The sequence below is a fragment of the Strongylocentrotus purpuratus genome, unplaced genomic scaffold (assembly GCF_000002235.5).
Source record: "Strongylocentrotus purpuratus isolate Spur 01 unplaced genomic scaffold, Spur_5.0 spur5_scaffold_3, whole genome shotgun sequence".
Classification (NCBI taxonomy): domain Eukaryota; kingdom Metazoa; phylum Echinodermata; class Echinoidea; order Camarodonta; family Strongylocentrotidae; genus Strongylocentrotus; species Strongylocentrotus purpuratus.
In genome coordinates, this window is record NW_022145609.1 from 19,319,598 (window position 1) to 19,346,026 (window position 26,429).

The 26,429-nt window shown below is 38.0% G+C and overlaps 1 protein-coding gene across 1 annotated transcript; it reads right to left on the reverse strand.

Moving 5' to 3' along the window:
* Positions 1 to 1,158: 1,158 nt before the first annotated feature.
* LOC100891352 lies at positions 1,159 to 22,291 on the reverse strand. The gene is made up of 11 exons (XM_030996924.1): positions 22,227 to 22,291; positions 17,265 to 17,371; positions 15,887 to 15,985; positions 14,186 to 14,542; positions 13,171 to 13,269; positions 11,412 to 11,789; positions 10,726 to 10,824; positions 9,216 to 9,560; positions 8,792 to 8,890; positions 4,710 to 5,060; positions 1,159 to 2,637 (listed from the first exon to the last, which is right to left on the reverse strand). Exons 2-11 carry the CDS (start codon positions 17,365 to 17,367, stop codon positions 2,618 to 2,620), a joined length of 1,950 nt encoding a protein of 649 aa, XP_030852784.1. The 5' UTR covers positions 17,368 to 17,371; positions 22,227 to 22,291; the 3' UTR covers positions 1,159 to 2,617.
* Between the last annotated feature and the right edge of the window lie 4,138 nt (positions 22,292 to 26,429).

Genomic DNA, 26,429 nt, shown 5'->3' on the forward strand with positions numbered 1-26,429 from the left:
TAAAACCCATGAGCTTCCGGCGGCTCTGCCCCCTGGACCCCACCAAGGGCCCTAAGGCGGGCCCCTGGATGCTCATCTGACCATAATTAAATACCTAAAACCCCTGAGCTTCCGGGGGCTCTACCCCCTGGACCACACCAAGGGCCCTATGACGGCCCCTGGATGCTCATCTGACCGTAGTTAAATATTAAAACATCTGAGCTTCTGGGGGCTCTCCCCCCCCCCCCCTTGGAACACGTCAATTGCCTTACAGAGGGCCCCTGGATGCTCATCTAACCGTAATTAAATACCTAAAACCCCTGAGTTTCCGGGGGCTCAGCCCCTTGACCCCCTGCCGAGGCTCATTCCCTGGACCCTACGCCAATTTACACTCTACTTGGTCGATAATACTCCACTTTGAAAAACGTTCCGCGGGACCTGCATGTAACGTGTAAGACTGGTAGTGATGCAGATTTTTCGTCTGCCCCCCCCCCTTCCGAACTTTTTTCTCATTACGTCACTGCCCCTGGAAAGTGAGCCCCCTGGAATGTTTGCCCCCCCCCCCCAATCCCAAACTGCTTCCGGTGCTCCTGCTTACATAGAATAACTTCAGTCATCAAATTCCTATCTGTACCTGTTAATTCAACTTACCTTATGTACTTTACCCGCCCCTCTATACTCTCCAAATCTTTTTTCTTTTTTGAGGGGACGTCCGCCTGCCTTTCGACATAATTTTATGCGACTTGTTGCATATTACGTCACGAATTTCGTCGCAGATGTTGTTCTTGCTTTAGTGGTATTCTATTTCTTTTTTTTCTCTCTCTCTCTCTCTCTCTCTATCTCTCACTTTTTCATCTCCTTTCCTCTCTATATCATCCTCTCTCTCCTTTCTTTCTTATTTTCTCTGTCTCTCTGTCTCTCTCAGTTTCTCTCCATTTCTTTGTTTCTCTCTCTCTCCTCTCTTGCTCTCTCTCTCTCTTGCTCTCTCTCTCTCTCTCTCTCTATCTCTCCCTTTATCTCTCCCTTTATCTCCCATCTCTCATCTCATTCCCTCTTTCTCTCTCTATATTTCTATACGTACATTCCTGTCATGTTTATTACATAAGATTTCATCATTAATTCGTGTAATTAGTTAAACATGTATAGGGTTTAAAGACAATTAACTTTGAGCGTATGGTATGAAGGTTAATTACAAATTTATTTATTAGCTTTTCTGTTATGTGCCGACATTAACCAAAAGTAATTCATGATTATTGAGTATACTTTAACGATAAACTTGGGTCTCCTTTTTTCAGGGACACCATGAACAGTGAATTTTATGCTTAAACAAAATTGGTAACAAATACAACTAGACTAATCTACAATAAAGTACATTTTCTGAGTAAGTATGGTGATATCAATGTCGATTAAGAAACTTTAGATTAAGAAGCACATATAACAGTTATACACAGTAATATCATGGAACAACATAACTTCAAGAACTGCATGTATTTTTTGTGTTACTTGACAAAGGTTTAAAGTATAAAACAAAAAATAATAGATTTTGTATCTCCTACAGTTTTTACATTATATCTTATTCTCTTGTCTATTTTTCGTTTACCACCAAAGGAGTAAATACATTTTCCACAAGATTTTCCAAATCTGTCGGTCAATTAAATCTGGTGTCGCCAGAACCACTGGCCCGTCTCTGGGGTCTAGTGGTTAAGGCATTGGAATTCTCAGTCGGTGACACGGATCGATTCCAGACGGAGACAATTTTTGTTCAACCTTTGCAAAGAAATTTCAAAAGAGAACACAGCAATGGGGAACTTTGCTTCAAGATACACAAATATCATTATCTAATTCCTTTCGCATTATAAATATATAGGCCTAGGTCATAGCTAAAAATGACTAAAACAAATTGAAAAAAAATCATCGTACCATTATATAGCATCATCATTAAACTTTTTCAAAAATGAAAAGACCTCTTCTCTAAGTATACACCACAAAGTATCCCAAAAAAAAATCTTCTGATCTAAAACATATATACTTCGATAAGGGACATACAACTTGTACAGATATAATTTCGTCATTGAAATATAATAAAGATGATAACAAATAGCATTCACCTGGCTGCCCGAATATGTGAAGACGGAATATATCAATTGATATGATTTACATATATCGGTTTACATATACACATACCGTCTCAATACATTCTTAATACCTATACTCGATCCTATTATACGCATGCCTGCCTGCTCCCGGCTAACATTGAAATGAGATTAGGAAAGCGTCAAAGTAAAACATTAACATTACAAGTCAAGTACTCCAAAAATGTTCGAAATTAATATTTGATCTACGAAGTTGATAGAATATATATAAATCGGTATGATATAAACCAATGTAGCCTGTTTATGAACCTCGTCACATCACCTCTACATTAATAATAATAATATTCCACTTTTATTTAGCGCTAAAAACATCTACGATGTCTCTATGCGCTTTGCAATATACTATTGCCCCGGTCATTACTAAGCAAGTAATAATATCACGAAACTTTCTCTTCTTTTCTTCTTGTTCTTCTTCCCCTCTTCCTCCTCCACCTCCTCTCCCTCTTCTTCTCCTTTCTTTCATAACATCGTTGATAGTAGTTATCTCAACCCATCCGCCACCTAGCTGCATGGTTCAAACATAATTGATAGCGAAGAGAACTGTTTACGATATAATTTTATACAAGTGGGGGGGGGGGGTACTTAAATTTGCATGATTATTTAATAAATTCAAAAAATGCATCTCCTTCATATCTTTTGTAACTGTTCTTCGATAAAAAGCTACCAACTAAACTCGAAGATACAACGACCAGAGAATAATTACATATTCTGTCTCCTTTGTATTACATGCATTAATACAATTTGTCTTCTTCGATAAGCTATCACAATCCTGCTCCACAGGTACTCTGTAATAAAAGTCTGGCAGATGTTATTGGGTAATTCGAAGTTGGGCAAATTTTGTCCCATAATTGGGTTATATTCTCCCAACCATTTACTATATGAAGTTACCTATTAAAGGTAAAAATAGGTTGGGTAGATGTTACTTGGCAAATCGATGTTGGGCGAATGTCGTCTAATAATTGGGTTATGTCCTACCAACCATGAAATAATGTTATTGGGCAAATTCAAGTTGGGCCATTTTTGTCCAACATTTGAGTTTTTTTCTCCCGAACATTTACTACATGATACACTGTCGCTCATAACATTGGAATATTTGTTTTTTACCCCAATTTATGGAATTATTTTGACAATGAGTTATTCCTAATAGATCTAGATAATAGTACACATTCTCAGATTTTATTGAATATTAATTTTCCAGTATATGTTTAATATGACTGCTAAAGCATGTGTATGCTTATATACTTATCAACTAGTGGACCTACGCCCTTAAGTCATAAATGACAGTAATGAGGATTAATGCCCCACAAAAGGGCACTAATATAGCTCATCGACACGGTTTTGATCCCGGGGCCTCACAGTTACGAGGCCATTGCTTTGTCACTGAACCATGACTGTACGCAGCGGGGGCTAGGGTAGGGGGCAGTTCCCACAAATAAAAAAAAGAAAAAGAAAATGCAATCAATTATCAATAATTCATTGCATTTTACCCCGGTCCCCAACAGAAAAAAATTCTCTATGTGCCCATGCCTTGAGCCATAATGCATGGTCGTACAGAGGATATTTTTGAAAAGTATGTATAGAAATCACTACAAATATTGCCAATTTGGTTATCAGTTTGTGACGTCATGTCCTCACTATATTGCTTTATATAGTTTAATCCCATTCATTTCTCTTTTTATCCCCCAAAACTTGATTTCCCCATTCCTTTGCCCAGGTTATATGATTTGTATCATAATGCGTGCATGACATTGTACAAAATTTTTTATAAACTTTGAAGAATTGATGCTATTTTCTGAATATTGTATATTCATATTTATTGATTTTTATCTAAGTAGTTTTTCAAAAGTCACATTTTTCATGATTTAACTGAGAAAAAAAAAACTCTACATCCACACAAAAATATGTTAATATTACTCTAACTTGGATGCTGGTGTGAAGAAATAAGATTCTCAGGGGGGAAATAGGAATTTTATATTATCAATATAAATAAAATAATTAGTGGATAGTGAGGACATGACGTCACAGACTCATGAGTGAATTTCTAATTTGTCTTGTGATTTTCATTGTTCCATAGTTTTACAGACTTATTCAAAAATTCATATCTTTCTTATTAGTTATCCGATTTTGCTCAAACTTTTTTGATTGGTTTGTCTGATTTTTCTGCTTCTATTGAAAGTAAGTTATTTTTGGAGTGGACTCCCTTGGCGACTTTTACCACTCGCTTTCTCGCCTTCTTGGCCCCAACAAGGCGCCTTAATTGGCAAGTTAAACAAGTCGGCTTCTCTCTGCACGTTGAAGCTTCCGTATAATGCAGATAATTTAAATCACTATAGATATTTTTAAAAGATTATAATTAAGAAGTACTTTATTAAATGAAGGGCCAAAAGAAACTGCTTAAATAGTGGACATTGTGTATCGTCATGTAACATGCTTGTCGTATTGTCTCAAACCAACTCCATATCACCAAGTGAATTGCCAATACACTTACACTTTAGCCGGGCTATTGGGGACAATCATGACGATGTATTTATTATGTTCGATCCAAATAAGGGAAATCGAGTATAATCACACACTTACCTGGTAGGTTGATGGAAATGAACTCAACATCAATTGTTGTAGTTCTAGGCCTGGTGTAAGCCTTCGATCCTATAACAGCAAACCACATCTCATTGGAATATAAATGGAAAGCACCACCGTCATCCCTAGATCCGTAGAAATTTGCGATGACAGACTGTAGGTCAGACGGGTCGTTACCTGTCCCTATTTGGACTTTATCACCATGATTGTTATACCAATCTCGGAAAACAACTCGAAATCCCAGCATAGCGTTTGTTTGTAGCAAGGTTGCATTGTACAGCCGGCTGGTGGGGAAGTACGTTTTATTAATGAAATATGATTCGTCTTCCTCAAGATATGCTGATGAAAAATCTGTAAGAAAGGATTTTGAAAAGACAACAAAATGATAAATTGATTATAAAAAACTAGAAAATAACAGGAAAACAAGTGATTTTCACAGCCGTATACAGATGAATAATTATATAATTATGCTCGCTGTTAATTTTGGTGTATGACTCGATGTAATCAATTTAAGCTAATTTTAATGGGGGCATTTCCCCCCTTTAAAACAATGGACACAGTTTTTATAGAAACGTCTTCTGTTGATTACAAAATATAAATACTAGCCTTTCCTGATACATATTATGTAAACATGTTTATACGACTACATAATAATAACAAAATCTACCCCTGGAAATACCCCTTCCCCCCCCCCCCCCCAAGTGATTTTCACAGCCGTATACAGATGAATAATTATATAATTATGTTCGCTGTTAATTTTGGTGTATGATTCGATGTAATCAATTTAAGCTAATTTTAATGGGGGCATTTCCCCCCTTTAAAATAATGGACACAGTTTTTATAGAAACGTCTTCTGTTGATTACAAAATATAAATACTGGCCTTTCCTGATACATATTATATGTAAACATGTTTATACGACTACATAATAATAACAAAATCTACCCCTGGAATTACCCCCCCCCCCCCCCCCACCCCCCGCGCGGATCCAGGGGGGCCGAGCGGGCCTTGGCCCCCCCCCCCAAAAAAAAAAAAAAAAAAAAAAAAAAAGGTGAGAGAGAGAAGGAAAAGAAAGGAAAGGGAAAGAGGAGAGAAAGGTAAAAAAGAAGAGGAAGAAGAAAAGAAAAGAGGGAAGAAGGAGATGGGGGGGGGCAAAAGGACTTGCCTCCCAGGCTGTTGCTTCCCCCCCCCCCCCAATCAAAAAAGAAAAGAAAAGGAAGGAAGGAAAGTTGTTTGTTGGAAAATGACAACTTCCTAAATTTTCAGCCAGGCAAGAAAATGTTTCTTGAGATGCCTACATATCAGGGCCCGCGGAACGGCGGGGATCAGGATCCTCGAGCCCCCCCCCCCCTCCCCCACTTTTTTGAAACAGTATATTAAAGAGAAATAGAAAGAAAGAAAGCAAGAAAGAAAAATAGTTAACTGCCAGTGTCACATTATAATGAGGTATCAAAATATGCTCATCTGACCATAATGAAATGCCTAAAACCCCGAGGGCTCTGCCCCCTGGATTCCACCTAGGGCCCTAAGGCGGGCCCTTAGATGCTCATCTGACGGTTATTTAATGCCTAAAACCCCTGATTTCTGGGGGCCCTGCCCCCTGGACCCCACGCCAAATAGTGTCCTGCCAGTGTCACAAAATGATAAGGTATCAAAAAATGCTCATCTGACCGTAATTAAACGCCTAAAACCCCTGAGCTTCCGGGGGCTCTGCCCCCTGGACCCAACCAAGAGCCCTAAGACGGGCCCCTTGATACTCATCTGACCGTAATTGAGTGCCTAAAACCCTTGAGCTTCCGGGGGCTCCGCCCCCTGAACCCCACGCCAATTAGTGACCTGCCAGTGTCACAATTAGGTATCAAAATAATGCTCATCTGACCGTAATTAAATGCCTAAAACCCCTGAACTTCCGGGGCTCTGCCCCCTGGACCCCGCCCTGAATGCTAATCTGACCGTAAATTATTGCCTTAAACCCCTGAGCTTACCGGGGGCGGACAAGGTATCAACATATGTTCATCTGACCGCAGGTGCGTAGCCAGGGGGGCGGTGGGGTGGTCCCCCGAAAAACGCCAGCAAAATAAAGAGAGGAGTGAAAAGGAAGAGGACGTAGGAAGAAAAGGGAGTAGACAAAGAACATTTTTGAAGTTCAGACGAGGATTAAGAGTCGAGAACGGTACAACGAATCGTCTTCTTTCTCTAATAATTTGATAAAAGGCCAAAGCTTCCACGCTTCGCGCAGAAGGGGGGGGGGGATGGAACTGAATTCAGACAAGGATTAAGAGTCGAGAATAGTAATAAGAATCGTTTTCTTTCTCTAATGAATTAATGAAACGTCAAAGCTTTCACGCGGGGGAGGGGGGGGGGGAACTGAATTCGGACGAGGATAATTTTCGAGAACGGTACAACGAATCGTCTTCTTTCTATAATAATTTATTAAAAACGTCGAAGCTTCAGCGCTTCGCGCGGGAGGGGGGGGGTGAACTGAATTTAGACAAGGATTAAGAGTCGAGAACGGTACAACGAATCGTCTTCTTTCTATAATGATTTAATGAAAACGTCGAAGCTTCCGCGATTCTCGCGGGAGGGGGGGGGACTGAATTTAGACAAGGATTAAGAGTCGAGAACGGTACAACGAATCGTCTTCTTTCTATAATGATTTAATGAAACGTCGAAGCTTCCGCGCTTCTCGTTGGAGGGGGGGACTGAATTTAGACAAGGATTAAGAGTCGAGAACGGTTCAACGATTCATCTTCTTTCGCTAATGATTTAATGAAACGTAAAAGCTTCCGCGCTTCGCGCGGGAGGTGGAAACTAAATTCAGACGAGGATTATTTTCGAGAGCGGTACGATGAATCGTCTTCTTCCTCTAATAATTTAATGATACGTCGAAGCTTCCGCGCTTCGCGCGGGAGGGGGGGGGGAACTGAATTTAGACAAGGATTAAGAGTCGAGAACGGTATAACGAATCGTCTTCTTTCTCTAATGATTTAATGAAACGTAAAAGCTTTCGCGCTTCGCGCGGGAGGGGGGGGGGAACTGAATTTAGACGAAGATTAAGAGTCGATAATGACACAACGAATCGTCTTCTTTCTCTAATGATTTAATGAAACGTCGAAGCTGAATTTAGACAAGGGTTAAGAGTCGAGAACGGTTCAATGATTCGTCTTCTTTCTCTAATGATTTAATGAAACGTAAAAAGTTTCCGGGAGGGGAGGGGGAACTGAATTTAGACGAGGATTAAAAGTCATAACGGTTCAATGTATCATCTTCTTTTGCTAATGATTTAATGAAACGTAAAAGTTTCCGCGCTTCGCGCGGGAGGGGGAAAATAAATTCAGACGAGGATTATTTTCGAGAGCGGTACAACGAATCGTCTGCTTTCTCTAATAATTTAATGAAACGTAAAAGCTTAAGCGCTTCGCGCGGGAGGGGGAAAACTGAATTTAGACAAAGATTAAAAGTCGATAACGACACAACGAATCGTCTTCTTTCTCGAATGATTTAATGAAACGTGAGGGGGGGGAACATAATTCAGACGAGGATTATTTTGGGGAACGGTACATTTTTTCTCTAATAATTTATTGAAATGTGAAAGCTTCCGCGCTTCGCGGAGGAGGGAGGGGGAAACTCGCCCCTCCCTGCACCCACCAGCCCCCCCCCCCCCAATTACGTCACTGCTGGTCACCATTACGTACCAATATTTGGCTCACATAATTTCAAATTTGGCCCCCCCCCCCCCACGAGGACCAAAAACCCACCCCTGTTCATTAAAGGGGAAGTCTACCCTAATAATAAGTTGGTTTTAATCAAGCATAATTTTTTACGGGGGGTGATTGTACAAGGGGGTAATATTCAAGGGAGGGGTAATATTATTGTCCTCGAAGGGTAAATGTGTCATAGGTGGGTATAATAGGGGGTGATTGACCTCGGGGGTAGTTGTCCTTGGGGGGGATAATTTTCTGGTGGTAATTTTCCGGGAGGTAATTGTCCTGGGGGTAATTGTCCCGCTGGTAATTGGCCGGGGGTGATCGCCCAGGGAGTAATTGTCCTAGAACCATCAATATCAGTTGTTCTTTGACTTACTGCATGCTGATTCATCCTCGTAATGATCGCATTGGTAATGTCCATCGCAAATGACAGTCGGTGATACGCTCATGTTGGAGCTTGTACATGCAAACAAGGCTAATAGAAAATAGAAGATGGAGAGAAAAATAACATATTGGTAGCTTGTAATGCTTGGACATTTTACAATTGAATTTGTTAGGTTTTCTTTGATTATTATTAGTATTAGGCTCGTTTAGAATTTACCTTCTTTATATTATTATTTCATCAGACGGATCGTTACCTAGCTAGCTGTGCCTATCAGAAGTTCATCATAATCTTCATCAGTCGACCGGTGTTGAATTATTCTCGTTTTACAACTGGTAAGATACCAGTTATCATTGCTTCAATACACAGAGCTTTACATTACCCCGATATATTAAAAGAAAATTAATTCAACACTCACTTGATAGGTCAATGGAAATGATTGTAACGTTCATTTCAAGCTTGGAGTATCTCGTCCCTCCTATGACAGCTAACCACATCACATCGGAATCTACATAGACATCATCTGGACTATGGTAAATGTCTCTATCGATAGTTTTGATAACAGACTGTATGTCAGACGGATCGTAACCTGTTCCTATTTGGACTCCAAAATCATGATCGCCATCATCATATTGAAACACAACTCGAAATCCATTTGATGCGTTTGTTTGTAGAATGCTTGCGTTATACAATCGTACTGCGGTGGTTCGTGAAAAGGAGATGAAATGTGATTCGCCTTCCTCAAGATATGTTGCTGAATAATCTGCAAGTCAAAACGAGACAAGGAAGAAAGAAATTAATTCTAAAAATCATGAAAAGAAAAGAAAAACAAGTAACTTTCGCATCTGAAGATGATTCTTATCAGTTCTTCAATTAGAGATTGGTAGATTAGCTTCATCATCTTGCACTGACTACGGTAGGGGAGTTTCTCCCAAAATAAAATCCACTGTATTGTCCATATGATTTGACCCCTCTAAGTTACTCAAAACATCTGGGTCACTACTCAAAAAAAGTTGCCGATCTGACTGTATGTGTCAGAGCTCCCAAAACAGAGTTTCCTCCCATCTACCTCATTCACGAATATTTGTTGGACAAAGAATGCACAAAGAAGACGAAAGACTTGATGCATGGCTGGTCGTCAACGAAACGGAGTTAAATCCTTCGTCAACTCTGTTTGTTGCTACGGCCGGCAGCCAGTGAAAACGAATTTGTTTAATCAAATTGTGGAAATGCAAGCATTACTTTAAACAAGCAGAACTTTGTTTTTCCTGGCTCATTTTTCCGGATTGAGGTGTCATATAAAAGGGCAGAAAATGAACGTTCTAGAAATGTGATTTTCACTTTGAAATTCAGATACCGCCCGCCAAATGACTGTCTGATACCCTCTCTTCAAATTGTTTTTAATCACTCATGAAATATGCATTATATGAGTTGCATCACATGAAAGAGGAGGATCTACCTTTGCAGATATGTGTCATTTATTGGTTATAATTGTGATTAAGTTATGAAAAACATCGATTATTCTCTGTTTCGTTTTTTCTGGGACGCACTGTACATGGCTTCATAGATCAACACCCTCTTTCCAACAATTCCTTGTTCGTGAACCTGGGACCTGTTTCATAAAACCTGTTATCAATAACAAGTTACAACAACTGTTATAAGCTATTGCAATCGTGGCATTTGATTGGCTGAGAGCGAATTTGTCATAGAATATTAGAATTTGTTTTCAATAACATGTTTTATGAAACAAGCCCCTGTTGTAACTATTTATTATAGGGGATTCGCAAAGTGGGATTTCTGCAAATTTGCCTAAGTTGTTGTCTATTTCAATATGGAAGTAGGCATCGGAACATAATGCGTCAGATAACGCGGGGATGTAGCCAAAGAGAATATCAGTATAAAAACTAAGGAGGTATTCTGTTACTTACTACATGATGATTCATCCTTATAATTGTCACAGTTGTAAAATCCATCGCAAACCAACGTCACTGACACGCTCATGTTCGATCCCGGACAAGGATATAAATCTAAAATAGAAAATGACGATGTATATGTTTTAGGAGTATTTACATAGCTCTGATTATAAACATAATCTCTTAAACAATAAGACCATAATCTGTGTTCCTTTATAATGACCATTGATATCAACTGATTCATCTTCTGTTATATTTGATCTTACACATAGACTATTGCATAATAATTTGTATGCTCTTTTGTATTAATAGCTTAAATACTTGTGAGTGGAAGGGAGCCCGACTTAATAGTTACGTTACACAAGGATGTTAATATTGGCGAGAGGTAGGACACCCAATTTTATTAGAGATTCATGTCCGCAAATCTTGAATCGTAGTTTTTAACCTACGACGGAGCATAGGCCCTTCTTCAGCTTGTTGGGTAGTTTTTGTCAAAAGTTGGTGGAAAATCGGACAGCCTCCCCACGTCATATTTTACATCTAGTGATATAACTGTATAACAATAAAGCCAAAATCTGAATGAATCCAGTTTGATCATTTATATGTCACTTCTGTTACCTCGAGTAATAATTGTATTATATAGTAAACAAAAAAGTCACAAGGACTTGAACAGTAAATCCGATTGATGCAATTATACTCACTTAGCAAATCAATGGCAGTAACACTAATACCCATACGGATATGACTGTCTTGACGCCCTCCTATGACAGCAAACCACATCTCATTGGTATCTACATAGATATCATCAGGAAGGTAGGGTGAATATCCATGGAAAGTTGTAATGACAGACTGTGAGTCAGACGGATCGTTACCTGTGCCTATCAGAAGTTCATCATTATCCCGACCGAGCTCCAAATCTTGAAACCCAACTCGAAATCCTTTGGTAGCGTTTGTTTGTAGCAAGGTTGCGTTATACAATCGAATGATACCGGAGTATGTAGATAAATTTCTCAAAAACCTGATGTATGGTACGGAGATGAAATGTGATTCGCCTTCCGGAAGATAAGTTGCTGAATAATCTGTAAGAAATTTGTGTTCAATGAATTTGAAATAATCAAGAAATTAAAATATTTTAAAAAGTAATTTTCGCATCTGTAGATGATTCTGATCAGTTCTTCAACTAGAGATGAATAGAAAAGCTTCACCATGTAACACTGACTAGTTTTGGAGCCTCTCCCGGAAAAACCTATATTATACATACGATTTTACCCACTTAAAGCCACACTTGTAGCTACTTACTCCCTCTATATAGAAAACAATACCTAAGCGGTGCCTATCGGTCTCCATGATCCTCTTTTTCTTATGTTAATTGCGAGCTGATGAGATAACCACCTGCCAGTGACCTCGCTGGGTGGTCTAATCCCTCTTGGCCAAACTAGTCCAGGTGGCCTATAAGTTACCTAGACTAATAGTTGGTGACCTGACCGTATCTGTCAGAGCTCAGTGCCAAAACCGAGCATAAAATCAAATCGATTTCAACCCATCTACCTAGCTTACGCACGAAATTTCGTTGGTAGAAATTATATGACTGGACATTACAAACACGAGAAAGATAAAAAATTATATAGGGACTGGATTATATCGGACGCGCCTTAAAGAATGAGAGCATTTCCCCTAAAAATCATATGGACACAATTTATATAGGAAACATTCTCTTTTCATCTCAAAATATTAGTCCTGGTATGCAGACATCCGACTATATAGACGAAATTTGTTGCTTAGACCCGACTTCTTGAGGTCTGTTGAGGTACTTTAATGGGAGAGTTACCCGACAGCTTCACTCAGTCTGCCACACGTTTTAATAACGTTGAGGGGTAGAATAATTGTGAAATGATTGACTATTCAGGTCTTTGGCTTAATTCCACCAAGTTGCGAAATGTCGTTGGAACAAAATAACGGGACATGGGCCGCGGGAGCACAAAAGTCCCCGAGACAGACAAACAAGTTTGACTTCAAAACAATGGAGAGCATTTACCGTAAAAGTGCAAGACACTGACGAATTTCACAATTTCATAAAACAGTGGATAAGAATGTGAAAGAATGCGAAATATATGGCTTTATATCTCCGCATTCGCGTACCTGGGCCCTGTTCCATAAAACTTGTTATCAGTTACACGTTACAATAATTGTCATAAGCTATTGAAATCGTTGTATTTGATTGGCTAAGAGACAATCTTTCATAGAACGTTAGAATTAGTTATTTATAACAAGTTTTATGAAACAAACCCTGATGTAACTAATGAGGTATATGCTAATTGGGATTTCTGCGAATTTGCATAAGTTGTAGTCTATATCATGACTGTGTATGGTAGTGGGCAACGGAACATAATGTGTCAGCACACGGGGATGTAGCCAAAAAGAATACCAGTATAAAAACTAAGGAGGTATTTAGTTACTTACTACATATTGATTCATCCTTATAATTGTCACAGTCGTAAGATCCATCGCACACCACCGACACTGACACGCTCATGTTCGATCCCGAACAAGGAAAGAAATCTAAAACAGAAAAAGGATGATGTGTGTTTTAGGAGTATTTACTCAGTTCTGATTATAAACATAATCTCCAACATAATAAGACCACAGTTTGCGCTCCTTTATAATGACCATTGATATCAACTGATCCATTTTTTGTTATAATTGATCTTACACATAGACGATTGCATAATGCTCTGTTGTGTTAATAGTTTTAATACTTTTTAATGGAAGGGAGTCCGACTAAGAGTTACGTTACAAAAGGCTGTTAGTATTGGCGGGAGGTAAGACACCCGTTTTTATTAGAGATTGATGTCCGCAAATCTTAAATTGTAGTTTTTAACCTACATCGGAGTATCTTCTTAAAGGTATAGACCAGTTTTGGAAACGCCCCCTCTCAATAAATGAAATGAAAGCTGTTATTACCAATAATGTGAAAGAATATGTTTTGAATAATTCGTGATGATACAAATTTTGCCGGGAAACCGCCTATACTAATAATTGATATATTTGGTAAATCATTATATCAATCTGAACTGAATGGATATCGCGTAGTCCTGAATACATCTTTCTGTGTACAGCGCTTGTTCACTTTTCCAAGACTGGGCCAATTTTTTAAATCATTTTGATGATTCCAGAACCTTGCAGTACACACCAATACTTATATGCTAGATGGTCAACCTTTTCTAATCGGTTCCACAACGTTTCTTTCTTTTGTTGGGTAATTTTTGTCAAAGTTGATGGGAAATCTACTTTTCGGGCAGCATCCCCCAAGTCATATTCTACATCTAGTGATGTCACTGTCTAACAACATAGCCAAAATCTAAATAAATACAGTTTGATCAACGCATTTAGGTCACTTCTGTTACATCGAGTAATTTTATTAGGAAAAAGCCACAAGGAATTGAACAGTAAATCCGATTGATGCAATTATACTCACTCAGCAAATCAATCGCAGTAACACTAATACCCATAATTAGGATACGACTGTTTTGACGCCCTCCTATGACAGCAACCCACATCTCATTGGTATCTAGTACATAGATATCATCACGATTGTCGTATGTATCTCCAGTGATAGTTGTGATGACAGACTGTATGTCAGATGGGTCGTTACCTGTCCCTATTAGGACTTCATCATCATGATTAAAGAGAAGCAAATGGTAAAACCGAACTCGAAATCCACTTGTAGCGTTTGTTCGTAGCAAGGTTGCGTTATACAATCGTATCTTTGTGGAATCTGGTAATAAGAGGATGAGATGTGATTCGCCATCCGGAAGATAAGTTGCTGAATAACCTGTCAGACAATAGTTTTTTTTTCAATGAATTAAAAAAATATTTAAAAATGATAATAAAAACAAGTAACTTTTACATCTGTAGATGAAGTTCTGATCTGATTCTGATAAGTTGCTGAATAACCTGTCAGACAATAGTTTTTTTTCAATGAATTAAAAAAATATTTAAAAATGATAATAAAAACAAGTAACTTTCACATCTGTAGATGAAGTTCTGATCTGATTCTGATAAGTTGCTGAATAACCTGTCAGACAATAGTTCTTTTTCAATGAATTAAAAAAATATTTAAAAATGATAATAAAAACAAGTAACTGTCACATTTGTAGATGATTCTGATCTGATTCTGATAAGTTGCTGAATAACCTGTCAGACAATTTTTTTTCAACGAATTAAAAAAAAAATAGAAATGAAAATAAAATCAAGTCGGTTTCAACCCATCTACCTTACGCACGAAATTTCGTTGATAGAAAATATCACTAGACATTACAAACACGAGAAAGATCAACAATTAAACAGGGATTGATTAATATCGGGCGCACCTTAAAGAATGAAAGCATTTACCCCTAAAAATCATATTGACACAACTCATATCGGAAACATTCTCTTTTCATCACAAAATATAAGTCCTGCATATGCAGACATAATTATTAACAATTTTTTTTGCTAAGAACCGACTTCATGAGGTCTATTTAAATGGATGGTTACACTCAGACTGCCACACGTGTTTATCAATGACTTACAATGATCGTTGAGGGGAAGAATTGTATGAGTGAAATTATTAATTTTATTATTCAGGTCTTTGGCTTAATTCTACCAAGTTGTGAAAAGTAAAAAAATAATGGGATACCCTAATGGGCCGGGAGCACAAAAGTCCCCGGGACAGACAAAACAAGTTTGTCTTCAAAAGGATGGAGAACATTAATCGTAAAATGCAAGATACTGCCAAATTTCACAATTTCATAAAACAGTAGAGAAGAATGTGAAAGAATGTGACATAGATGGCTTCATATTTCAGCGCCCGCATTTCAACAATTACGTGTTTGTGTACCTGGGCCCTGATGTTGTATAAAACAAGTCACAAAATCTGTTATGATCTTCCGAAATAGTGGCATTTTACTGGGTGATAGCAAACCTTTCACAAAACGTTAGAATTAGTTATCAATAACAAAGTTTTTTATGAAACAGACACGTGCTGAGGTATATGCTGATTGGGATTTCTGCAAACTTGCCTGAGTTGTACGTAGTCTATATCCCGAATATATGGTAGAAAAAAATGCGTCAGCACAAGGGAATGTATCCAAAAAGAATATCAGTATCAAAACTAAGGGGGTATTCTGTTACTTACGACATGTTGATTCATCCTCGTAGTTGTCGCAGTTGTAAAATCCATCGCAAACTTTCGTCACTGGCACCGTCATGTTCGATCCCGAACAAGGAAAGACATCTAAACCCATAACAAATTATGAAATTAGACGGCCAACACTCTTTCTACTTTTAAAATTGGGCTTAAAGATGAAAGGTGAGTTCTGGTAATGCGATTGTATTGTGAAAGAAAAGGTGTGGAATGGATCAGAAAAAGTTGATCATGTAGCATGTAAGTATTGGTGTGCACTGTAAGGTTCTGGAATCATCAAAATCATAATAAGTTTGGCCCAGTCTTGGTAAAGTAACAAGCACTGTACACAGAAAGATGTATATGGGACTGTCGGGGCTATAGTGCTACCTGATTTTCTTACTTTCTATGCTCATTACTCAGCCAATATACATTTCTTCCAAAAAAAATTGGCACATGACATTTATTTGTAATCTTGAACATTCAGTGTAAGTTTCGCTTGATTCTGTGAGAATCAATTTTCTTTTTTTTTACCAGAACTCAACTTTATCTTTAAAACTCACATGATGCTTTAATGCATATTGTTAAATTTCAATGTTCTTTTTTATACAATGCATGCCAAACAAATAATCAACTTTGCCACATTATTATGTACCATGGCACCATGAAGTTGTGTGATCTAATGTAAGTTAACATTTAGTATTTCTTGAATCTTAAGTATGTTGAATATTGCTTTAAATTATTATCTAGAGATGGATATGTTGCGCTTTATAAATATTGTTATTATTATCATTATGTTATTAGTATTTACTCGTTTCTTATTATAACTATACACTTATTCTTCATATCATATTTGGTTATGAAATAAAATATATACTCTAAGTTTTATTTCGTGCACCCTTTCTTTCATTTTAAACATTTTTCTTCTTCAAACAAGCTACGGAATCTATTAATATTGAGTATTAAGTATTGATATTATAAACCAACTCTCACGTGCTTGGAGCTGGAATTAACGTAAAATGTAAATTAATATCGTATCCACGTATCAAATATCAATCTAAGTCTAGGTGTAAATTTAGTGTAAACTTTGAGCCTATACCCGAGACCTATACGACCAATTACAGGAGAATGAACCAAATATCACATGAACATCACCTGCTTTAAAAAATGCAGGCCTTTCAAGTTGTCGAAAATCCTTAAACTGCCCCTTTTTTTAAATTCCAATGTAGGATATTTTATTTGTTTTACACTTCATTCGTGTGTACGTGGATTATATAGTAGACAGTGATAGATGAACATTAATATCCTCCCCCCCCCCCCACAAAAAAAAAAAAAATGATAAACAGATATATTCGTAACAGGTATACATTTTTTGTCAAATGTTACTTACCCCCAACCGCAATGTGGATCAGGGATGTCATCCAAAGAATGAGGAAAAGCTGGACAACTGAGTGAGTTTTTCCGGAACACTTCTTCATTTTCATTCCGTTCATGCCACTGGGATTAAAATTAAAAAACTGATGATGTAATACGATGCAGATATATCTAATAGAATAATGAAAATGACAATGAAAAAAGTATAAATAATTATAATCATAATGATAATGATGATAATAATTAGATTCATATAGCACAAATTTCTGCTATTCTAATAAAGTAACATTCTTATATTGTAATAAACTTGCATGAATACAATATACACATTATGTCATATTTTGTGTTATTTGAATCTTTGTGAAATGGATCGCAATTCAGCCGTTAGCTGCGATGATCTTTTTAATAAACCATTTCTAAAAAAACTAATTATGCTAATCTAGTCACACATCTCTACCCCAACCGCGCATGCACACACAAGATAGGAAAGTTGTAGGTTTTTTGTAATATTTGTTATGGCCAGCCATAAGAAAGTGATAAGACTGCTTAGACAATTCAATGAAATGGATCATGTTATAAAATACATCTCATGTATAAGACTATAACTACAGCCATTACAATTAAATGCATAATAAAAACTCATAATAAAATAGATGATATGAAAAACTAATAAACTTAAACAAATGATATATTTCAGTGACTGGATTCAGCGAATATCAAAATGTGGTATTCGTCTTGATGGAAATACAGAAAATTGCGTGAGCAATACAATTTCCCTCTGAAAAGTGTTGTTTTGATGGCAATGTGGAAGTACTTCTTTATGTTGGAATATTTGTACCAAAAAAGAGCTATCAATTGTGATGAAATGAGGAGTCATCCATAGATTAAACTAGGAATGAGATGTCATGTGATAGCGAGTAAGAAGATTTTATGAACTGTGAAATGATAATTATCTTCATCATCTAGAACACCACAGATCAATTACAGGGATTATCTTTAATAAGGAGTCTGTAGCTTTTTATTTTGCTTTCCTTTTTGTTCAAGTGAATCAATTCTAATTTAAGTTATCTTTGAAACAACGTTCGTTTATGGATGTTCATGAGAAACTGGAAAGGAACGGAACTAGAGGTCGCATGAGCGGGACTAGAGGTGGACTCCGCCTCCTGGACCCAACGCTAATTCGTGACCTGCCAGTGTCACAAACTCACAAATAAGTATAAAAATATGCTCATCTGACCGTAATTTATTGCCCCAAACCCCTGAGCTTCTGGGGGCTCCGCCCCTGGACCCCACGCCAATTCGTGACCTGCCAGTGTCACAAAATAATAAGGTATCAAAATATGCTCATCTGACGGTAATTTAATGTATAAAACCCCTGACCTTATGGGGGCTCCGCCTCCTGGACCCCACACCAATCTGTGTCCTGCTAGTGTCACAAATAAGGTTTCAAAATATGCTCATCTGACCGTAATTTATTGCCCAGAACCCCTGAGCTTCTGGGGGTTCCGCCCCCTAGACCCTACACCAATTTGTGACCTGCCAGTGTCACAAATAAGGTATCAAAATATGCTCATCTGACGGTAATTTAATGTATAAAACCCCTGAGCTTCGGGGGGTTCCGCCCCCTGGACCTCACACCAATTTGCGTCCTGCCAGTGTCACAAATAAGGTATCAAAATATGCTCGTCTGACTTTAATTTAATGCCTATACCCCCTGTTACGCTACCTGATCGTAAATACCACCCCCACCTAAATAGAGAAGCGTTCAGCGGGGCCTGCATGTAAGAGTGGGGTGATGCGGATTTTGTTTGTCTACCCCCCCCCCCCCCTCCCCCAAGAAATCCTGGATCCGCGCCTCAGGTGTTGTGATATTTAATGTAACATTGAATATCAAATGATTGACCTGCACTAAATGGTGATTCGTGAAGCCTAATATAAGATAAAAATGTTACATTTATATTTCTGAGAAGACAATGGTTTTCATTTCGGTAGTTGTATCTAATTAGATTAAAAGACTCTTATCTTTTATGGGTACACTATAGTATTCAATGTAATCGTACATTTAACATTTTGCGTCAAGGTTTTCAAAGCCATTTATAACAATTTAGAGGTGTGATACGCCTTTTAAGGTCCATTTCGGAAAATGTGCGATACATACACCATAGGGGTCTATTTCGCAAAATGTGCGATACATACGCCATAAGGGTCATTTCAGGAAAGGTGCGATACGCCATTAAGGTCCATTTCAGAGGTTGGTGGACAAGGGTGGGTAGCACTTGTTTATGAGAGTGACCCCCCCCCCCCGGGGGGGGGGGGTGAGAGGAGGGGTGCGAGATTAGGGGTGCGTTCACCCACCCACAATCAAAGAATTCAGAGAAGGATTTCATGAAGGATGTTGAAGGTAATACAAAGTTTTGGTATGGGGTCATGAATTTGGTTCAAATGAACATATTGGAAGCATATGCGATCCTACAATATTCAGGGAGCGTTGGAATCGAGTCTAAAGTTATGACATTGTAAATATTAAACTCTTTATGTTGTATAGCTCCCTCTCATGGTCAAGATATTAATTAAGCTATATAAAACAATGTCTCTTGACTAAAATCGACCCATTAACTATTCCCGTCTGGAAATTATACAGTGCGTCCCAGAAAAAACGAAACCGAGAAGTATCGATGTTTTATCATAACTTAATCACAACCATAATTAATGAATGATACATATTTGGAAAGCTTAGAGTCTCCTCTTTCAGCTGATGCTACTTAGATGATGCATTTTTCACGCATGAGTGATTAAAAGCAATTTGAAGGAAGGAAACCAAAAAGACATTTGGCGGGCGGTATTTGAATTTCGAAGAAAAATTCACATTTCTAGAAAGTTGAGTTTCTGCCCTTTCATATGACACCTCAATCAGGAAAAATGAGCGAGGAATAACAAAGTTATGTTTGTTTAAAGTAGCCCTTACATTTTCATAATTTTAACAAACGAATTCGTTTTCACTGGGTGCCTGCCGTAGCAAAAAGCAGGTTTGACAAAAGACTTAACTCCGTTTCGTTGACAATCAGCCATGCATGAAGACTCTCGTCTACGGCTGATTGTCAACGAAACGGAGTTAAGTCTTTTGTTAATTTCGTTTATTGATACGGCAGGCAGCCAGTGAAAACGAATTCGTTTAATAAAATTATGGAAATGCAAGCACTACTTTAAACAAACAGAACTTTGTCATTCCTCGCTCATTTTTCCTGATTGAGGTGTCATATGAAAGGGCAGAAACTCAACTTTCTAGAAATGTAAACTTTTCTTCGAAATTCAGATACCGCCCGCCAAATGTCTTTTTGGTTTCCTTCCTTCAAATTGCTTTAAATCACTCATGCGTGAAAAATGCATCAACTGAGTAGCATCACATGAAAGAGGAGACTCTAAGCTTTCCAAATATGTATCAATCATTAATTATAGTTGTGATTAAGTTATGATAGAACATCGATACTTCTCGGTTTCGTTTTTTCTGGGACGCACTGTATATCACAACTACATATTCTGAAATTGTCATGGTCGCAGCTATACATTGTACGGCCGTAGGCGCTATTTGAAATTTATCAAAATTTACCGGGAGCACCGGTAAATGTCTATATTCAATGTTTCCCGAAAGCAGAAGGGTTTTAGGGGCTAAATTTTCTAGGGCTTATATTACATCCACAGGTGCATCCAAAATTATCAAATTGTAAGAAATCACTATCCACCCAATTTTCAAAATTTCCCAAAACTTTGTATTACTTTTAAGCTCTTCTCCCCCCAAAACATGAAATGTTCACTTTGGAGCATAATTATGTGCTTTATATTCTCTTCCTTTTCACTCGTCTGAGAAAAAACACACCAATATGATAATTGTGGATGGCTCACTGCTCCTGTGGGGGAATGAGGAAAGACCGACGAACAGTGGAATTAATATGGTAAAATATCAAACATAAACATTTACGCAGAATGCAGTGTTTGGTTCTAAAACACTAAAGAAAATTGGTTCTTCACTGTAAGACTAACTGATTTATACCCATCACTCTTTAAACTTGAATATTTGCATGGTAAACGAAAAACATCATTTTTCATCATCAAAACGAAATGATCTTTCTCTTTTCTGGTTAAAACTTAATACAGTCATGTTGAATTAACTATTTGGGGTAATGTTTTACCACTATTGGAGTAAAGAAAATGAAAATATACATTATTACATTATTTTACACCTCTTCCACATGAGTATGAGTGCACTTCACATCAGCGTATTGTCCTTATTCTTCTACTCATCAACGAAAATCAACAAAATTACTCATCAAACAGCACACTTTGTTCATGCATGGGTCTTAATTCTCTCTAATATGAACTGAAATTCAGTAGGTTATGTACAACATTTTCTGACCAACTGTCAACGATTATCTTTTGATAGCTGAACTGGCTATTATATGCAATAGCACAATATATACAAAAACAACAAATCATGATGAAATAAAATAATAACAATAATAATTCCAATAGTTAACATTATATTGATAATTATAATAATAATGTTAATATTAAGGCCAAATAACAAAAATGAAGTGTTTCTCGACCCTCCCGCCTCCTTTGTTTAAACTATTTACTATTCAGAAGAAAAAAAGCCCCCAAAATACTGAGTCACAAAAAAGCCTGTAACTTTTTCACAACAACATCAAAATTGATTATGGCAAAGAAACTTGTAAACCGAAACAGCATTATATCATGTTAATTTTCAATGTCCGATCTCCAGCTGATCTTGAATATTGCATTATTTCTAATATACATTTCAATTAAACTTAGAGCATTGGAATATCTACTAGTTATGACTATAAAAATAATGAAAACATGGTTGTTTCATAACATAAGAATATACTTTGAAATACTAGAAGTGATCTTTTTGCAGTAAAATGAATGAAATGGTAATATACTCAATTGAAATTTGACGACATACCTTTGGTCTGCAAGTGGATTTGTTACGAATCGTAAAGATGAGTTTCCCTTTCAACACCACAGCTTGTGACTGGTGCAGTAGCAAGAGATGCAATATATATATTATGAATATAAGGAAATTGCTGAATGCGTACTGCATGAACGGACCTTTACTTTTGCACAAGTACCGGTACAGCAACGCTTAGCTGTTTAAGGTGGCAGTCAGGCGCGCCGGAAGCAGTTTGGGATTGGGGGGGGGGGGGGGACATTACAGGGGGCTCAGATTTCAGGGGCAGTGGCGTAATGAGCAAAAACGTTTAGAAGGGGGGGGCAGAAGAAAAATCTGCATCACCATCACTCTTACACGTTACATGCAGGCCCCGCGGAACGTTTTTCAAAGTTGAGTAATTAACGATCAGGTAGAGCGAAAATTGGCGTGGGGTCCAGGGCCTGAGCCCCGGCAGGGGGTCAAGGGGCTTAGCACCCGGAAGCTCATGATTTTTAGGCATTAAATTACGGTCAGATAAGCATATTTAGATACCTTATTTGTTATTTGTGACACTGGCAGGTCACAAATTGACGGGGAGTCCAGGGGCAGAGCCCCCGGAGTAGTGGCGTACGCAGGATTTTTTTCAAGGGGGGGGGGGGGTTAAAATCGGGCCCAAAATTTCGCAACGACTCAGCCAGCCGTTGAATAAGCGAGGGAGGGGGGGTATGAGAACACTTTTTTTTTTTGGTCCCGAAAATTTGACATTTTGTTCCGTTGGGGGGGGGAGGGGGGTAAGGTTCCCTTTTTTAGGTCAGCAATTGGCATAATTTTTTTTCTCCCAATAAACAGAAAACATACACATAAAACAAACTCAAGGGGGGGGGGTTTAAACCCCCCCCCCCCCCCTGCGTACGCGCCTGTCCCGGAGGCTCAGGGGTTTTATGTATTTAATTACGGTAAGATGAGCATCCAGGGGCCTTCTTTAAGGCCATTGATGTGGTGCAGGGGGCAGAGCTCCCGGAAGCTCAGGGGTTTTAGGTATTTCATTACGGTAAGATGAGCATCCAGGGCCTTCTTTAGGGTCATTGATGTGGTCCAGGGGGCAGAGCCCCCGGAAGCTCAGAGGATTTAGATATTTAACTACGGTCAGATGAGCATCCAGAGGTCCGCTTTAGGGCCCTTGGTGGGGTCCAGGGGGCAGAGGCCCCAGAAGCTCAGGGGTTTTAGGTATTTATTTACGGTTATCCAGGAGACCGCCTTAAAGCCCTTGGTGGGGTCTAGGGGGCGGAATTTCTAATTTTCCAACAAACGCATAAAAAGGTATGACTTACAAAAAAAATGAGAAAAAGTATTGGAAAATAATATCATTTCAGCAACATTTGTAAATCACTGGTATAGAATAAGAAATAACCCTCCCCCCCCCATCAGTACGCCAGCGTTCAGGGGCTCATGTCTTCTCACCCTTATAACAAAAATCACACACGCTTTACCTTCCTCTCACAATATTTCCACGATATGCGCGTATCGCTATTATAAAAACCTCCATTGATAAATATAGGTGGCATGCGCAATGTTTAGGAAATTTAATTCCTGTTAACTTTCCTTTTCTTTAAATGGAATATTATATGTGATTTAATTCAGGTTTTATTATTGTTATGTTCTTTGGGGTTAAAAATACAAACAATCTTTACTCCTTTACTGCTTTTCTTTGTTTGGGGAGGGGGGGGGGGCGTTTGTGGGTGGCAAAAATGCGTTTTGCCCCCCCCCCCCCATCCCCCTACTTCCGGCGCCTATGGTGGCAGTGGCGTACCTGTGAGGGGATGTAGTTCCCATGACAAGCAAAGTTGGGGAAAATCAGGAAGAAAGAGGGATATTTGAGAAGAAAAGTGAAAAACCTGGCAAAGTGGGAACAGCAATTTGGCAAACCTAGAAGGATCTATGAGGATTTGGGAAGGAAAATTTAAAAACCGGGAATTTCGTGGCTTGCCTCGGCTTGAAGGTAGGATGCCTACGCACGGTACGCCACTGGATGGTGGACAGCGCGGTACGAAAACTCTATCCTATACATTGGTATTATTTTGTAAAGTTTATTTCCCCCTTTTCTCTGTCTTTTTCTTTCTTTCTTCTTCTTTTATTTTTAGCAGCCAGAAATGGGGGGGGGGGCTGTGCCCCCGCATGAATCCGCGCCTGGGCTTCATTACCTATTATTTGCCATTCGACATACACACACTCTCTCTTTCTCTCTCTCTTCCCCCTCTCTCTTATCCCTCTCTAGCTATCTAACTCTAAAGTTTTCTTCCCGACCCCCCCCCCCCCCCCCTCCCCTCTCTCTCTCTCTCTCTCTCTCTCTCTTTCCCTCTCTCTCTCACACACACACACACACACTCCCCCTTCGCTCCTCTCATTATTCTTCTCTTTCCTCCTGATGACTCATATAAAAGGGAGCATAAACAATGATTATCCTCACTTTTATAATAACAAAATATTATTTTTAGGACAATTAACACCATAATGAAAACAACATTTTTACTGTAGTACTGAAAAAATTGTCATAAAATGACTTGTTTATATTTTGTAAAAAGTATCAAACTTTCAATTTCTTTCGATAATATTTGCATCAAAATTCCATTCATTGATAAGGATACATGTACTTCCAACTATATAATCTGTTAAAAGAAAGTCATTCATACATAACATGTATCAACCTGTTCCATAAATAATTGGATGACTTAAAGCCGTAGGTCTGCATGTTGCTCCAAATGTTTTGGCAGCATCACAGTTTAAAAAGAACAAATCATTTTTAATGACAACCATTTGATTGCATAAAGTTTTGTTTATACATGCTTATTTCTATGTTTGTAATTTACTTGTAATTACATTAAAATCAAGAGAACATAACTGTATCAGAGCAAATATATAAAGACAACAGAGTTTATGTTCAGACTCGTCAAAGGAATAAATGTGGTGGTCTTGTGGATACCTCAACAGGCTGTAGATCACAAGGTTTGCGTTTCAAGTCCCGCCGTAGTATAAGCCTCACATTACTAGCATTAATGCTAAGTGTAAAATAGATTACCCAAGGATATAAAAGACTTTAAAAATGGCACTAGTCACCCCCGAGAAAGAGTATATTGCACACATAAACACAATTTGGTAGCAAAAATGGAATGCATATAGATGTACCAGTATTATATCAACAAATAGGATACTAAAAGTATACACTTTGTCATACTTTGTCCAAATAGAGCACTGAAAAACAACTTATATATATACAATACCCTAATCTAGCTTATATTCTAGGCTGAATTTCTTCCTCCCAACATATATGGGCTGGAATGCTCCCCAGGGAGTGAAGATTGTGCACACAGTGTGTGCGGGCAAGCACTGAATCCAATGACTGGGGTAATAGTATATTTGTAAAGCGCTTAGAGACATTTGTGATAAGCGCTATATAAAAGTTAAATATTATTATCATTATTATGGGCACAATTTTGTAGAAAGTCTTGCTATTTCTGCTCGGTATTATGGGTTTTGAGCCGAAGGGACAAGTAAATCATTCAGCCTTTCACCTTAGCTAGCCCTAAACATGGGGGGAGGTGATTAGATACTTATTTTCATGAGAATCGGTGTACGTCACAGGAAAACTCACATATGTTCAACATTTTATAAAACTTGGGAGACATTTTCATCCCTGAGTGGAAAAGAAGGCAACATTTGAAAGCGATAGCAATCTGAATAAGTAGGCCAAGACTACAGTAGTATGTGAAAGGCATCAGTGAATTAATACACATATGATAGTATAGACCCCCATATTTTAACATTGGAATCCCAAATCTTTTTAAAGCCCATACAAAAATATATATATATTCTGTTTAAACTTTACAACAGAACGCCTATGTGTACAGACCCTGTACATATATATCTGACCCACCTTTGAACAAAAAAATAAGTGTGAGGCTCTTTCTAAGGGTTGATATATATCTATCACAAGATTTATAGTCACAATAATAAGTGATAAATGTGAACCACAGATTGGCACTTTAGTATAGATAAGAAGCATTGATTTTGTAAATAGTTTACAAAAATACCTCATATGACAGTACCAAACTATTAAGATTCTTTCAAACTGTAACTAAGTTAGACTCTATTTATTTACATTAATCCAGTCCACTTATTGGCACTCTTATAAGACAGATATATTAGTAGAATTGATTGCATTGACTTTTCATTAAACAA